We start from the raw sequence: 15,504 nt of genomic DNA, 5'->3' as shown, positions 1-15,504 counted from the left end.
TGCAGGGCGCAGTTCTCAAAATGAACCTGAAACAGCACACATAAGCTATACAGGGGTTGCATAGCCTTACTCATCAGGTATCTATAACATTGCTAAAGACTACTCAGTACAAATTACCAGCAGTAAAGTCCTTTGCAGTAGTTATAACCAGGCTCCAAAAGTACTCGAGTTGACTTTTTCTTAGCCATTTCAAAGAAATATGTAGCTTTATCAAGCTTACCACTTCTTCTTAGCAAATCTATTAACCTTTCCATGACTGAGAAGTTATCTAAAATGACATAATAATGTAACAAAGTAAACTTTACCTTTGTATTGAAAAAACTCAGGCTATCTGAATTCATGTTAAGCTTACACTTTAGTTTAAAATGTGAAAAAAGGCCATGTTTTGCTGTAGGCAACTATCAGTAGGGTACTGCAATGATGCCTGGAGGATTCAAAGCTGGGAAGAGACTAAGGCTTTCAAAAGGGAAAATGGCAGAGCTTCAAAGACACACAAGAGAACCCAGTCCCCACCAACTTTTCCTGTTCTTCTGATGTGCCAAGGCATAGTCTCCATCCCAAAGCTTCAGACCCATTCATCTTGTTCCTTTAAGTGTTGTGGGACTATAGAAGCTCCTTTTAATGAACAGAACATGCTACTTGGAAGTCTTGTAGATGAAATTAAGACAGAGTTGTCACATATTTTCATTAGTTAACCTTTTAAAAATAGGGTGAATCTAAAAAAACTCCACCTTATTTAAAAGTAGATACCTGGTGCTTTATCCAGAACATTTTGGTGAAGATTTATAGCTTGTTCATACTTCTGTTTTCTAAACATGAGGTCTGCCATCATCTAACAGAGCAGAAAAAAACTGCATTAAAAGTGACTGAGTTGAATTCCTTGAAAAGAACCAGAAATGTAAAAGTTATTTTATCCTTCTGAAAATAGTCCTGACAACGAAAAAAGGATATGTTTTAAAAATAGCTGAGCATGAACTAGCATTAAACAATGTACCAAATGAAAATATGAAATATGCAATAAAATAACTATGCACTATTCAGATAGACACTTGAATGTAAAGACCAGATGTTGCCTCTTGTTGGATTTGGGCCCAATTCTCTCATTTGTACTTCTAGGGCCCTGGGTATTCTCTGATTCTGCAGCTGTGCAATTTGCCATAGAATTCACCCCTTGCTAAAGAATTACATTCCAAAAATCAAAGCTTTCAGTTAAAAAAAATATTTCTAATAATTATGGTTGCTGAAATAATCTAGAAAACAAACTAAGTGTAAACTGATGTGGTGCTGCCTTTTTAGTTGCAGACAAACATGAAACAGTAGTTTTGAGAGATGTGAACAGCCCCCTTCATTTAAATAGGTTGTTTTAACTCTGAAATATAAATAAGATCATTTCATTGTCAAGGCTATTAGCTATTTTGCTGCTGGTCATTTTAGCAGAAATATGTACTGACATGCTTATGAAAAATGAAATTTCAGAACTGTTTAAATCAGCCTCTGTACCAGATGATTGAAAGAGAGCTAATGTAATGCTGATTTTTAAAAAAAGGCTCCAGAGGCGATCCTGGCAATTACAGGTCAGTGAGCCTAACTTAAGTACCAGGCAAACTGGTTGAAACTACAGTAAAGAACAAAATGATCAGACACATAGATGAACACAATATATTGGAGAAGAGTCAACACAGTTTTTGTAAATGGTAACCATGCATCAGCAATCTATTACAAGGATGTGAACAAGGGTGATACAGTTGAGATAGTCTACTTGGACATTCAGAAAGCCTTTGACAAGGTCCCTCACCTAAGGCTCTTAAGAAAACTAAGCAGTCATAGTTAAGAGCAAAGATCCTCTCATGGATCAGCAGCTGGTTAAAAGATAGGAAGCAAAGGGTAGGAATAAACGGTCAGTCTTCACAGTGGAGAGAGAGGTAAATATCAGGTGTAGAGATATGTTTGTAGAAGATTATAATTTAGAAATTCTCCGGAATTTAGAGATGTGCCCTGAAGGTGGGGATTGGGAACATCGTATGACTGCGTGCAGCAGTTCACCAGAGACGCTCTCCCGTTTGTTCTATTAAAGTTTTATTCCTTTCTCATTCATTTGTTTGCTATTTAATGAACCCAAAGATCATTAGAGCAGGGTCCCCCAAGGATCTGTACTGGGACCTGTGTTGTTCAACATATTCATAAATTATCTGGAAAAGGAGGTGAACAGTTTGGTGGCAAAATTTGCAGATGATACAAAACTACTCAAGACAGTTAAATCCAAAGCTAAATGTGAAGAGCTATAGAGGGAGTTCATTAAACTGGGTGGCTGGGCAATAAAATGGCAGATGAAATTCATTGTTCATAAGTGCAAAGTAACGCACATGGGGAAAATATCCCAACTAAACATACAAAATGATGGGGTCTAAATTAGCTGTTACTACTCAAGAAAGACATATTGGAGTCATCGTGGACAGTTCTCTGAAAACATCTGTTCAATATGCAACGGCAGTAAAAAAACAACAACAAACAACAACAGAATGTTAGGAACTATAAGGAAAGGAATAGATAATAAAACAGAAAATATCATAATGCCACTATATAAATCCATGGCATGCCCACACCTTGAATTCTGAATGCAGTTCTGGTTGCCCCATCTCTAAAAAGATATATTAGAATTGGAAAAGGTACAGAGAAGGGCAAAAAAAAATGATTAGGGGTATGGAACAACTTCCATATGAGGAGAAATTAAAAAGACTGGAACTGTTCAGTTTAGAAAAGAGACAAGTAAGGGGAGATATGACAGAGATCTATAAAATCATGAATGGTATGGAGAAAGTGAATGGAGAAGTGTTATTTATCACTTCATATAACACAAGAACCAGGGGTCACCCAATGAAATTAATAAGCAGCAGATTTAAAACAAACAAAAGGAAGCACTTCTTCACACAGTACATATTCAATCTGCGGAACTTGTGCAATGAGATGTTGTGAAGGCCAAAAATATAACTGCATACAAAAAATAATTAGATAAATTCATCGAGGATAAGTCCGTCAATGGCTATTAGCCAAGATGGTCAGGGACATAACCCTATGCTCCGGGTGTCCCTAAACCTCTGAATTCCACAAGCTGGGACTCGCTGACAGGGGATGGATCACCTGAAATTGCCCTGTTCTGTTTATCCTTTTTGAAGCGCCTAGCACTGGCCGCTGTCAGAAGACAGGATACTGGGCTAGATGGAACCATTGGTCTGACTCAGTATGACCATTCTTATGTTCTTATCCCACTGCCCCAAGCTGCCTCTCCAGGAGCCCAAATGCCCAGCTGTCCCCTCCCAAGCTGCCAAAATCTCTAGCTTCATCAGAGACAGCTTCCACCATGCAGTTCGGTATTGCCACAGTGAAAATCTTCAGCATACTAAATGAAGTGTAATAAATGTAATGGAGCCAATATAAAAAAAACCTGAATTGAATATTGAAATAAATAACACAATGGCTACTTTACTACTGAATTATTCATTATTATACTTAATTCAAAGAAAACTTCCATTAAGGTAACTCACATGTGTATGTGTTTACGGGATCAGTGTCTGTGTTGGGACTGAATTCTTCAAGCAAGTTATTCCTGGTACAAGTAGTTACTGCACTGATTGACCCATCACATGGCTAAAACATGCACTTCAGTAATAATGTATACTCTGCTATTTCCTAGATTGAATCCCACATGGAAGTGTTTTGAGATTCAGAGAGAACCTATAAAGCTGGCAGAGTTGAAGAAGGCTGAAAATGAATGAGATGGGGAAAGGTAGAAAGAAAAAGAGTAGAAGAAGAGTGAATGTTTACCTGAGTGTTTTCTGCTGGCTTTGTTTTTCTTGAACTGTTATTTTGAATAATATCAAAGGGTATCTTTCAACATAACAAATTAAAAGACATAATGAAACAAGTAATAATAATCATACAGACTTATCATGCAGTGAACTGCATTTTTGGAGGGGATCCAAACTCATTTTCAGCTGTCCCATTTCATCTAATGACTCAGGGCTTGTCTACCTGGTGTGGAAATGGGCTCTACAGGGGTGTGGTATCTCAACCACACTAATGTGCTCACATTAATTGGTCGTGTGGACCCTGCTGGTGCACAGTAACGTAGTGCTGTTTGAAACAGTTAAAGCACACTAGGGAACCTTTAGTTTGCACCAGCAGGGTATATACATGGACCACTTAATGCACAACACATTTGTGCACTTTAGAAATCACAACTGCTATAGCACATTCTTCCACAATGTAAACAAGCCTTGTATCTCACTTATATGCAATTCAACACTGACATGACACTTAGTGCCATGTGAAACATGGACTGAACTGCCAATCAGAGAAACTGTGCCCTGTGCTAAATTGATAGAAGTACACGATTACCCTCAAAAAAGCAAACACTTTTCCATTACTCATCGGTAAGTATATGTTTAATATTTTTTCTGCTCTTATGCAGATTGCTTTTTGGGAGGTACACATTTGCCTTTTACTTTCCCCTTACCTCCCTTTCCTCTGATTCTTCATGGAAAAAGTTTCATTAGTAGATGCAACCTATTTTGCTACCAATTGCAGTGTAGCTTCTTGGACATAAGACATATGCCAATACACAGAGGAATGTCTTTAGAATAGCCTAAAACTTGAAAACAATTCTTTAATCTGATCTGTAGATGATTAACTATTACCCATTTATACCATTGTTGCAATTTCGTTGCAATTGTCATCTTGAAGAAGCAGAGCACAATGATGTTCACATGACTCGATATCGCCTTGTGTCAAATAAAGACGAGCCAACTGCAGTAGTACCTGGGAGAATAAGGACAAGTAATTAAAGAAGGGAAATATTTCAATGATCAGTGTAATTGATATCGAGAGTCATATATATGTTTTTCTTTCTTGATTGAGAATCCTATCTCAGAGGCTAGAGATGGAAAAGATTTCAGTGAAGTGACCTCAGGGATAAATTTGTCCCATAACATTTACATCATCCTCCTGATAAAGCGGAATGCTCCATACACTAGTATGCTCTTCAGTGCTTTGTCTTGTCTAATTTTAATTGTCCCAAATGAGGGGAATAGCATTATTTCTCTTAGAAATAAACAGCTCCAGTTGATGTGGGGCAAAACAGTTACAGAAAAGTCACAGTACATGCCATGTAACCTTTGGAAATGAGTGTGATTTACTCCAGGAAAACATGCATAGGTTAATGTTGTTCTCATTTAAATGGAAGTTGCAGATGCTTGATCCTGTGACATGCCTGAGTGCCATCAGCTCTCAGTGAAGTCCATTGAAGGGGTGACAAAGAGAAGAAGGCTAAGAGGTGACTTGATTACAGTTTATAAGAACCTAAATGGGGAACAAATATTTGACAATTGTCTTTTAAATCTAGCAGATAAAGCTCTAACTTGATCCAATGGCTGGAAGCTGAAGCTGAAACTAGGCAAATTCAGACTGGAAATAAGGCATACATTTTTAAAAATGAGAGTAATTAATCACTGGAATAATTCACCAAGGGTCATGGTAGATTCGCTATCACTGGCAATTTTTAAACAAGATTGGATGTTTTTCCTAAGAGATCTGCTATAAGAATTATTTTGGGGAAGTTCTATGGTCTGTGTTGTAGAAGAGGTCAAACTAGATGACAACAGTGGTCCATTAGTGGTCCCCTAGCCTCTGTTTGCCAGAAGCTGGGAATGAGCGACAGGGGATGGATCACTTGATGATTACCTGTTCTGTTCATTCCCCCTGGGGCACCTGGCATTGGTCACTGTCAGAAGACAGGATACTGGGCTAGATGGACCTTTGGTCTGACCCAGTAGGGCCATTCTTATGTTCTTATTCTGGCCCTTGAATCTATGAAACTATAAAGTTGAGAGTGTACAGCATCCCAAAGTTGTGCTCATTACTGCACCCTTCTTGCAGAAAGGGAACATTGGCATCTAACTTGGCAAAATTCCCAAGGACTTCAATTGAGGTTCTGCCTGCACAGAGGGAATTTATCATCATATTCAAGACCATGTTACAATGCTTAGTGGACCTGAGACTCTAACCCCCAAAACTGTAACGGGAGTTTTGCACATATAAACTTTATAGGGCTGGGCCCTCTCTTTGTTGCTAATAGAAATATGTGCTTCAGAAGTTTAAGAAAAATGTATAATAGGAAAGGGCTTTTTTTCCTGGAGGTAGGGGTTGGTATTTAATTTCTCTTAAAAAACCACTTTTTTTTTTAATTGTACATATGTTCCATGTTTTTTTGTAACTGGATGAATTTGATAAAATAAATAAATGAAAAAGTGCTAATAAGAGCCTGGACCAATATTTCCTTCTTACATGTGATTTGTTTTCTTCTGGCTGCTGTTCTGCTGAAATGCAAGTTTAAGAATTCACTCATGGTACTTTTTATAGTCTAAATATTCAAACATATTTTCATCATACCCTTCAAACAACAAAGTGGCTAACATAACTATTTTTCCAACTTAACGTGCACTTAAAGTATTATTGAATAGATACTGACTTGGATTTAAGACAATACTTACTTTACTATCTGTCTGAGTATAAGATAGTGCATCTTTATACCATTTAACAGCTTGTACATACTCTTTCTCGATTAGGTATTGCTCAGCAAACTGTACACAGATCAATGATGTCAACTGCTTCTGAGAAGGGATCAATTCAGGTTGTTCCAGAGGGATACGTTTCAGTATTCTCAACTGTATGTCAATGGCCTTATTGAATAAACAAATATACAAAGAGAGATTATAACTCAAACAGTAATGGAGTAACTATTTTAAAAGTTTTTCATGCAGCAGGAGGTCTAAAATTTATAGTTGCTAAATTACTTAAGATATTTCAAAAAGATTTTTGTTATATTGTAAGTCCAATTTCCATTTCATTCTCTGCAGCTACTTTCTTTTTTAAAAATAATGAGGTTATCTTAATATTTTGCAATATTGGATTTTAGGTTAGTTGGTTAAATTACTCCTGTTTCTTATAACCTTTTCATATTCTGGTGCATACAATTAGCTACTGTAGGCAATGGCTTGGTGCATCTGCTCTTTTACCATGCAACAGGTGAATATTCTCAAGGCCAAATTGACAATACCAGAAGGTTGGAGAATCAACATTTCTTCAGCCACGCTGGAGCAATGAAGATGACCTTGGCATGGGTCAGCTTGAGGATTACTTGCAAGATGATTGGAATCAGAGGGAAAGCATACAGGAGTGCACATTCACAACTCGGGTGAAAGGAGTCAGTCAGGGAGCCTGGACTGAGGCCTCCTCAGGAGCAAAACAGACAGCATTTCTTGATGTTTCTCATAGTGAACAGATGTATTGCAGGGATGCCCCAAATTGCAAAGATGGACCGCAAGACACTGGGCTTCAGAGTCCACTTGCAACTCAGGGCAAAATTCCCACTGAGGTGATCTGTGTGTTGATTCTCGGCCCCAAGTGAGTGATCAGCCACCAGATTAAATGTTCTCTTGGGGGGGAGAGGAGAAGAAGCAGCCTGATTGCTTCCTGACACAGCACTTTTGAGTGTGCTCTTCTCTGTCTGTTCACACAGACTATTAGGGTTCCAAGAGACCTCAGGAGGTCATCTAGTCCAATCCCCTGCTCAAAGCAGGACCAACACCAACTAAATCATCCCAGCCAAGGCTTTGTCATAATATATTGTGGTGGTATGGTCCATAAGAATGTGAACCATGGAGCCCCAATGTGATCTCAAAAGGCATGAAGTGTTGTAAGTGGCCCAAAGCTCCATATGAAATGTAGTTTCCTGTTCTGACCCTGAACTCTCAGTGACCCCAGATGTGCTCCCCAGCCTACCAAGGAGGCATCAGTGACAATGGCTCTGGTCGGTGGGGACCAAACAAAGGGAACACCTTGGCATTAATTGCATTGAGCTATCCACCACTGTAAGGAATCCAGGATAGGCACAGGGAGCTGGACCAAACTGTCCAAGGGATGATGGGTGGATGATAAACTGTCCTCAGCCACATTTGGAAAGGGTGAAGATGTAACTTGGCAAATTGGACTACCTGCATGCAAGCAGCCATGTGACCCAACAGCCTTAGGCACCCTCAAGCCGTAGTTTACTCCTGGGGGTATTCTGTGTGACTGCATACATGACAAAAACGCCCCTCCTCTGCAGAATTCCTGTGATTCCCTGCAGAAAATGGCAGGGAAGCAAAGGGATGCCGTCTTGGGGGGAAGGCCCAACGATGGTCACATTTAGGGGGGGATTGCCCCCCACAAACAGAGGTGAGGCATAGGGGAGCACACAGGGCTATGTGCCACTGCTCCCTCATTTCTGCAAGTACAGAGCTGCCCAGCTGAAGGAGGCTGCATCTGGGCTCCGCTGACTCTGCAGCTGAATGCGGCCTCCTAGGTCCTAGTGTCAGTCGTGCTGCACTTGTGTGTGCTGGGAGCCTTCCTTTTTTCTCAAAAAGAAAAGGAGTACTTGTGCACCTTAGAGACTAACCAATTTATTTGAGCATAGGTTTTCATGAGCTACAGCTCACGAAAGCTTATGCTCAAATAAATTTGTTAGTCTCTAAGGTGCCACAAAGTACTCCTTTTCTTTTTGTGAATACAGACTAACACGGCTGCTACTCTGAAACCTATTCCTTTTTTCTGTGGAACAGTGAGTGCCCGCGATGGGGCTGGGTAAGGTGGGGGTGGGGGAAATGAGGGAAGGGGGTGAGGGGAGAGGCAGTGGGGAGGGGAATGTGGGAGTGAGAGGGGGATGGAGAAGAAAAGGGGATCGGGGAATCCCAGGGGGGAAGCGGGAGCCTGGCATGCAGTGTCCCCTCGGCAGCAGCTGGGGCTCCCCGTTAAGCAGGCCCATTGAACCCTGACAAGCCGTATCCCCCTACACCTGGGCCCCTCTGATGGGACTTCCACACCCAGACCCCCACCCCACTGATCACCAGGCAGCTGCACTGGACTCTTACCCTATCAAGCCCCACTCCCCCAGCACCTGGACCCCTTACTGATCCCCCACACCCAGACCCCCCCCCGTTGAGCCCCATCTCCCCACACCCAGACCCCAACCCCATCCACTTTCACCTGGATCCCCTGAAAAGTCCCACTGCCCCCACACCTGGAAACCTGGAACCCTGCAACGAGCTCCTGTGGATCAAGATCTCCCATTGAGCTGCCCGCACCGATTGTCCCACCCTGAAACCTCTCACCCCACACATGGATCGCCCCACATTAAGCCCCTCCACACTTGGATCCTGCTGTGCTGAGCCTGCCCACCCACACCTGGTGTACTTGGTGTAGAGGGGCAGGGCCCCAGGGCATTTCTGGAGCAGGCTCAGCCCTTGCACTGTATCAGGGTCAGGTGCAGACTCACTGCCGAGTCCCTGTACTGGGGGAAGTGGGGACTTCAGGGTGATCTCCCACCTCAATGCAGCCAGTGGCCTGTGCTCCCACTGGCATGCTGGAGCCACATTTATTCACTGACAAATAAAATTTGCAGAATTTTAAAATACCATGCGCATAATTTTTATTTGGTGCAGAATTTTAATTTTTTTGGTGCAGAATTTCCTCAGTAGTAGTAGTAGTTAAAGGCTGAGAGTGCAGCTCCAGAGACAGATGATGAATCACCTGAAAATGGTCCATTGGCAGAAGCGCACTCAGACTTGTAGCTCTATTAAGGCCCCAACCAATTCATTCTTTGAGTGGGGACCAACGGTGACCTGTCTCCATTGAGAATGAGATCCAGGCAATCGAGTAAGCATAGTGTGACATGTATGTGGGACAGAAATTCTTCCCTCAATTTGCCCCTCAATAACCAATCATCTTGGTATGGGAAGATACGAATTCCCCTCTTCCTGAGGTACACTGTCACTACAACCATGCATTTGGTAAAAACCCAGGGAGCAGAGGACAGACCAAAGTAGAGTATGGTATACTGATAATGGTCATGTGCCACAACGAATTGGAGAATCTCTCTGTGGCTTAGAAGAATTGTCACATGAAAATAATCATCCTGACAGGCCAGAGCAGCAAACCAGTCATTCTGATTTAACACGGGAGGATAGTCGATAGAGTGATCATCTGGAATCTCACATATCTGATATATTTGTTGACGTTGTGGAGGTCAAGAATTGGTTTCACCCTGCCTTTGGATTTGTGAACCAGAAAATACTGGAAATAAAATCAGTGGCCCCAGAGTTGCAGAGGGACCTCCTCCACAGCTCCCAATTCTAGTAATGACTGAATCTGCCCAAGGAGTAGTGCCTTGTGAGAGGGGTCTCTGAAGAGGGACAGGGTAGGAGGGTGGAGAGGTGGGATGGAAAGGAACTGGATGGCATAACACAACCTGATGGTGCTTAGGACCTAGCTGCCAGGGCAGTTGAGCCCCAAACATCTTGAAAATGAGCCAGTCTGTCCCCAGATGTGGGGGACGGGTATATAGAGGTCACGACTGGATTACTGCCCTTGACAAAGAAGTCAAAACAGACTCTTGGTAGACACCGGGGGAGAACAAGTTGACTGGCCGAACCAAGGACCCAAAGGCCTCTGCTTCTGGGATCTATGACCCGTTCTGGAGTAGTCTTTCTGCCTCAAGGGAGGGAAGGACTGCCCGAAGGAGCATTGCAAGTGGTACTGTTGGTGCTGCTGCTAACTATTGAAATGGCATCTTTGCACTGCTGGAGTATACACCCACAGAGTGCATAGGGTAGAACTTGAGTCTTTAAATGAGTTCAAGTTTTCATCAGTGAGTGAACTGATCAATCATCAAAGGACAGGTCCTCAGTAACCTGCTGCACACTGGGTGCAATGCCTGAATTTTGCAGCCAAGATGCCCTTTGCATGGTTACTGCTGAAGCCATAACTCTGGCCAATGTAACTGCCACATCCAAAGCAGTTTGCAAGGATGTCTTGACCACCAAACAGCCCTCAGCTACAAACACTCAAAGTTTCTCCCTGAAGGCTTCAGGTAACTGATCTACAAACTTAGACATAGCTGTCCAATTAATGAAATCATATTTTGACAGTAATGCCTGCTGGTTTGCAATATGCATTTGTAGGGAAGAGGAGGTTGAGATTTTTCTACCCATTAAGTCAGTCCTCTTGGACTCCTTGTCCTTGGGGGTAGACTTATACCTATCCTGCTGGGTCCTATCATTCACCACAGTCACAACCAGGGAATTGGGGACCATGTGGGAATAGAAGCCCCCCAAATCCTGCATAGGTACCAAATAACATTTCTATGAACCCTTCACCGCAGGGAGCACAAAAACCGGATTACTCCAAAGAACCTTTACAGGCTTCATAAATATATCTTTAATAGGAAGGGCTACTGTCCCCAGGGCAGACAGCTGGAGAATATCCAATAGTTTGTGAATATTCTCCTGCAGGAACTCTGCCTGGATGCCCAACATAGCAGCCACATGACACAAAAGGTCCTGGTAGGCCCTGAAGTCCTCAGGCACTGAGGGAAAAGGGGAGCCTGGTACCATCAAATCATCGGGGGACAATGATAGAACAGTCACTTGCACTAGGGATGGATTCTGCCCCTGAACTGTCAGACCTGGATGGGACAACTGGAGGCCACAAGGAGTGAGCACTGCACTCCTACAGGTACTGCTAGGCAAAATTCTGTGGCTTCAGCACCCTACATAGGATACACAGCTGCATCTACTCAAAGAAGTAGTTAAGCTATTTCTACTGATAAATTATTAGGGAATATCTCTAGCATTGTATATGGCTTGTATAACCTCATGAATTACCTTGTTCAAAGTTCCCATCACTTCTTCTTTTTTATTGTTTTTGTAAACCTTTGCTAGTAAAATCAGGCTCTTGACATCCTTCATCATGGAAGGCAAGTCATTAACTGAAAGATTAAAAATGGTAATATGTTATCTTTCTAGTCTGACATTTTTCTGGATATCAGAAACAAGAATTGATGTTTGGAGTACACAATGAAATATTTTTGTGTCACCCACAAATGTGTAAAACGAGGCCTGGGAGAGTGCCCTCATGCAAGGCAATTTAAATATTTATTGAAAGCTCACGTAAGTGTACTCAGTCTAGAAATATAATTAACTAGAATAATTATTTATGAAGAAATTAATGTTGTATATTTTAAATGATTCACAGGCTTTGATACTACACAGAGCAAACTTAATAGAAAGGATGAATAATGCTACCAGAGTCATGGTCCATAGCTTGATTCAGAACTCTTTCTGCCTTGTTAAACTTCTTGAGTTTGAGGAGGAGTTCAGCAAGATCATGGCACAAGAAGTCCTGCTCACTCATCTTTAAAGCTACTTCATAATAATTAATAGCCTGCAAGGAAATTTAAAGAGGTCAATATAATATCCCAAATACAGAATTACATACAGTAGGTCAAAATGAAACATTCATATATAACTTCTGTCATCTATTTGATTATTTCTCTTTGTTTCTTTGTTCTTATGATTTAAATGCTCAATGAATAAAATAAATCCTTTGTTTTCAAGACCTTGCTATATTGATGAGTTTTCACATATGCTTGTCCAATTTTTCTGGCCAGTGTTGCATCTAAAGGATTCTTTCTTTGAGCTGCTTCGTATACTTCCACAGCTTTCTCTGGCTAAAAGTAAGTGACAGAAGTGGGAGTTATTTTCATGTGTAATATTAGAAGTTAGGAATATTTTTGCCAATGATTCAGCAACCTTTATTGTATGCTATATAAGTGCTAGTTATTAATTGATTAGTATTTAAATCCAGCTTTTCAGTTAAATGTATTTTTGTTTGAATTACTACAGATTTATTAAACAAATTTATACTCACCTCTTGAACATTCATGTAGGCATCTCCCAAGAGAAGGCTAGTATGAGGACTTGGCAACTGTTCACACAGTTCGCTACAAAAAAGTAAGAACAACCTTTAGAATCAAGACAATAAGAAACAAATTTTGAAATCTAATGCATGAAATGTAAAAAAAAAAATACATGAATCCTCAAGAAAATAAAGTCAGTTCTGTCATTTAAAAAAACAGAGCTAGAACTTCAGCCGGTGTAAGTCAGAGTAGCTCCAATTACTTCAACAGCCACTGCCCCAAAATGCTTGCACAATCTGAATGAAGACAAGATGCAATACACTGGTGCAGCAAACAAACTGAGAGAATTGGGATGGAAAGTTGAAGATAACAGTGATAGGAACTCATGGTTACATAAAATAGTTAGAAGACGTTTGCACGTTTTGAATTTAAAAAATATACTTTTTAACAAGTTTCCACCACCACAGTGATTCTAGCCCCTCTTCACACACACACACAAAAGTAACTAATAGAAAAAGGCAACCTCTCCCCAGCTGTATCTACTGTGAGGTTTTTGCCAAATTCTCTCATCAATGCACTACCACTGGGGCAAGTTCACAGGGGTTAGCAAGGATGGCAGCATAGTATGCACCAAATGCGGGTCTTTTTGTTACTAAATCACCTAGCCCTAAACAGAACAGATCTAGACTACATGGTAGTAAAAAAACCACCTGTGCTCAGACTACATTAGTACTCCTACCATTCATAGCACTGGTGAAGCTGCACTGCTACTATACTGCAGTAATGGGAGAATTTGACAAAACTTCAGAGTGGGTAAATTCAAGCAGTTTATCCCCCAGAGATTAATCTAAGGGCTTGCCTACACTTGGAAATATACTGAAATAGTTATTCCAGAATAATTATTCTTCAGGCTAGACCACACTACTGTGGAGGACAGTCTATTATATCTAGTTGAGAAAATTAAATAAACTCAGCACAAAAGAGCAAGGCAAGGCAGGAAAAAAGCAAAGTGGGTAAATGGAGGGTAAATCTCTGTTTTTCACTTTGCCCTAGATAGGGATTTACTGACTTGACAATCTCTGGTAAACTCAAAAGCCTTTTGGGGAGCTGAAAATAGTGGCGATAGTCCAAGGAGGATATGAATAAAGCATACACTAGCTGTACATAATGGCTCTTTATCAGGTATGTTGTCCTTCTGGCTAGGATTAAGTGTGTTAGATGATTTTAATATCAGATATTGTCCTTTAGAGGCAGAACAATATCATGCACTTGAAGGGGGGGGTGGACTTTTCTCCTCTAACTTCTATGATCTTATATTCTTTTCCCTCACCAGAGCAGACATCTACATCAAATATTAGGAGATACTGTGACTTAGCAAGGGACTGGGAGTGGGGAGGTCTGGGTTCTCATTCTCACTGTGTCATACACTTGCAGTGTAACCTTGAGTGAAATCACTTTACTTCTCTGTGCCTTGGTATAAAATAGACATAACATTTCTATGCTTTTAAGGACTTGATCCTGTTTGCATTCAAGTCAATGGGAAAACTTCCATTACCCCGAATGATGCAGGCCCAAGCCCTAGAGAAGTTTGAGCTCCTCAAAGCAAAGGTGCTGTTATTACCAAACAAAAGAATTCTCCCCACTCTTTTTCATACAGGAAATCTTACACACAAAAGTAATTTCAGTTCTGCTTGTCTGAACATTGTTGCACACTCAAAAATAGCCAAAAGACCATAAACAAAGGAAAATGATAAAAAGCAATATATCAAATATGTAATGGGCGGAGGAGGTGCCTGGGAACATACTGCACAGGAATTTTATTAGGTTCTATCTTATTTAATATTCTGATGGGGATCTGGAAGAGGGAAAAAATGTAAATGGCACCAAACTTGGAGGCATTGTCAATACCAGTGAGAAATTATTACTACTTAATAATATGCATATTGCTATAGTGCCTAGAAGCCAAGCAGGTTGGGACCCCATTGGGTTAGGCACTGTATAAATATAGAAAATGATATTCCATGCTCCACAGAGCTTACAATTCAAAAGACAGACATGACAGGTGGATGAGACAAACAAGCAGGTTAGATTGAGGGGAGTGGAGAGAGAAAATAGAGCACAAGTTTTAGCAAGTAAAGAGCAGTAATCCCAACTATCCCCTTTCCTTCCTGTATAAGGGCTTTTCTGTATAAACAGTTATTGTGCAGTAAGATGGGATATAAATCTACCCCACACCAGCCTGCTGCATACTAACTGTGTGGAGCTCACTGCCACACCCTAAAAGTTCCCTAGTGCACACTGATCTATCCCGCTTTGAAGCAGTGTATCAAAGTGCACTACTGAACTGTTAGTCCACAGCAGCAGGGTCCACATGGACAGTTAATGCGCAGCAATCTAGAGTGAAGCAGATTTATATCCCATCTTGACCTGCACCAACTGTTCATATAGACAAGCCCCCCCCAAAAATAATACCAGAATTCCAGCATATTTCGAATCTGAGGAAGAAATAACAAAAAGAGTTAAAACTTGGAAAATATAAGCTAGTGCATCTGGGCAAACATATTATGTGGCCTGTTTACATGTGTTACTTAGATTATCAGTGAAAAACCACATGCCAACGTTCAGTTATCAATAGAGAAAAAAATAATATTCTGAACATCATTAAGTGCATATCTCTAATGCTTTTAATGTGTATGGAAATTCATTACAATGATTAT

General features: G+C 40.9%; 1 protein-coding gene across 2 annotated transcripts in view; it reads right to left on the bottom strand.

The window, feature by feature from the left end:
* The window catches only part of TTC21A (tetratricopeptide repeat domain 21A), a 60,550-nt gene that overhangs the window by 14,383 nt on the left and 30,663 nt on the right, over positions 1 to 15,504 (bottom strand). For both annotated transcript variants that reach the window (XM_043541610.1, XM_007059437.4), the window contains 8 exons: positions 12,799 to 12,871; positions 12,488 to 12,598; positions 12,174 to 12,312; positions 11,754 to 11,857; positions 6,546 to 6,734; positions 4,705 to 4,815; positions 751 to 832; positions 118 to 268 (listed from right to left, as the gene is read on the bottom strand). In XM_043541610.1, coding sequence (XP_043397545.1) covers positions 118 to 268; positions 751 to 832; positions 4,705 to 4,815; positions 6,546 to 6,734; positions 11,754 to 11,857; positions 12,174 to 12,312; positions 12,488 to 12,598; positions 12,799 to 12,871 — 960 coding nt within the window. The remainder of the gene's footprint in view (positions 1 to 117; positions 269 to 750; positions 833 to 4,704; positions 4,816 to 6,545; positions 6,735 to 11,753; positions 11,858 to 12,173; positions 12,313 to 12,487; positions 12,599 to 12,798; positions 12,872 to 15,504) is intronic.

This window comes from Chelonia mydas, chromosome 2 (assembly GCF_015237465.2).
Source record: "Chelonia mydas isolate rCheMyd1 chromosome 2, rCheMyd1.pri.v2, whole genome shotgun sequence".
Lineage (NCBI taxonomy): Eukaryota > Metazoa > Chordata > Testudines > Cheloniidae > Chelonia > Chelonia mydas.
Note: the sequence above shows the minus strand (reverse complement) of the source record. Positions and strands in the feature narration are given on the sequence as shown.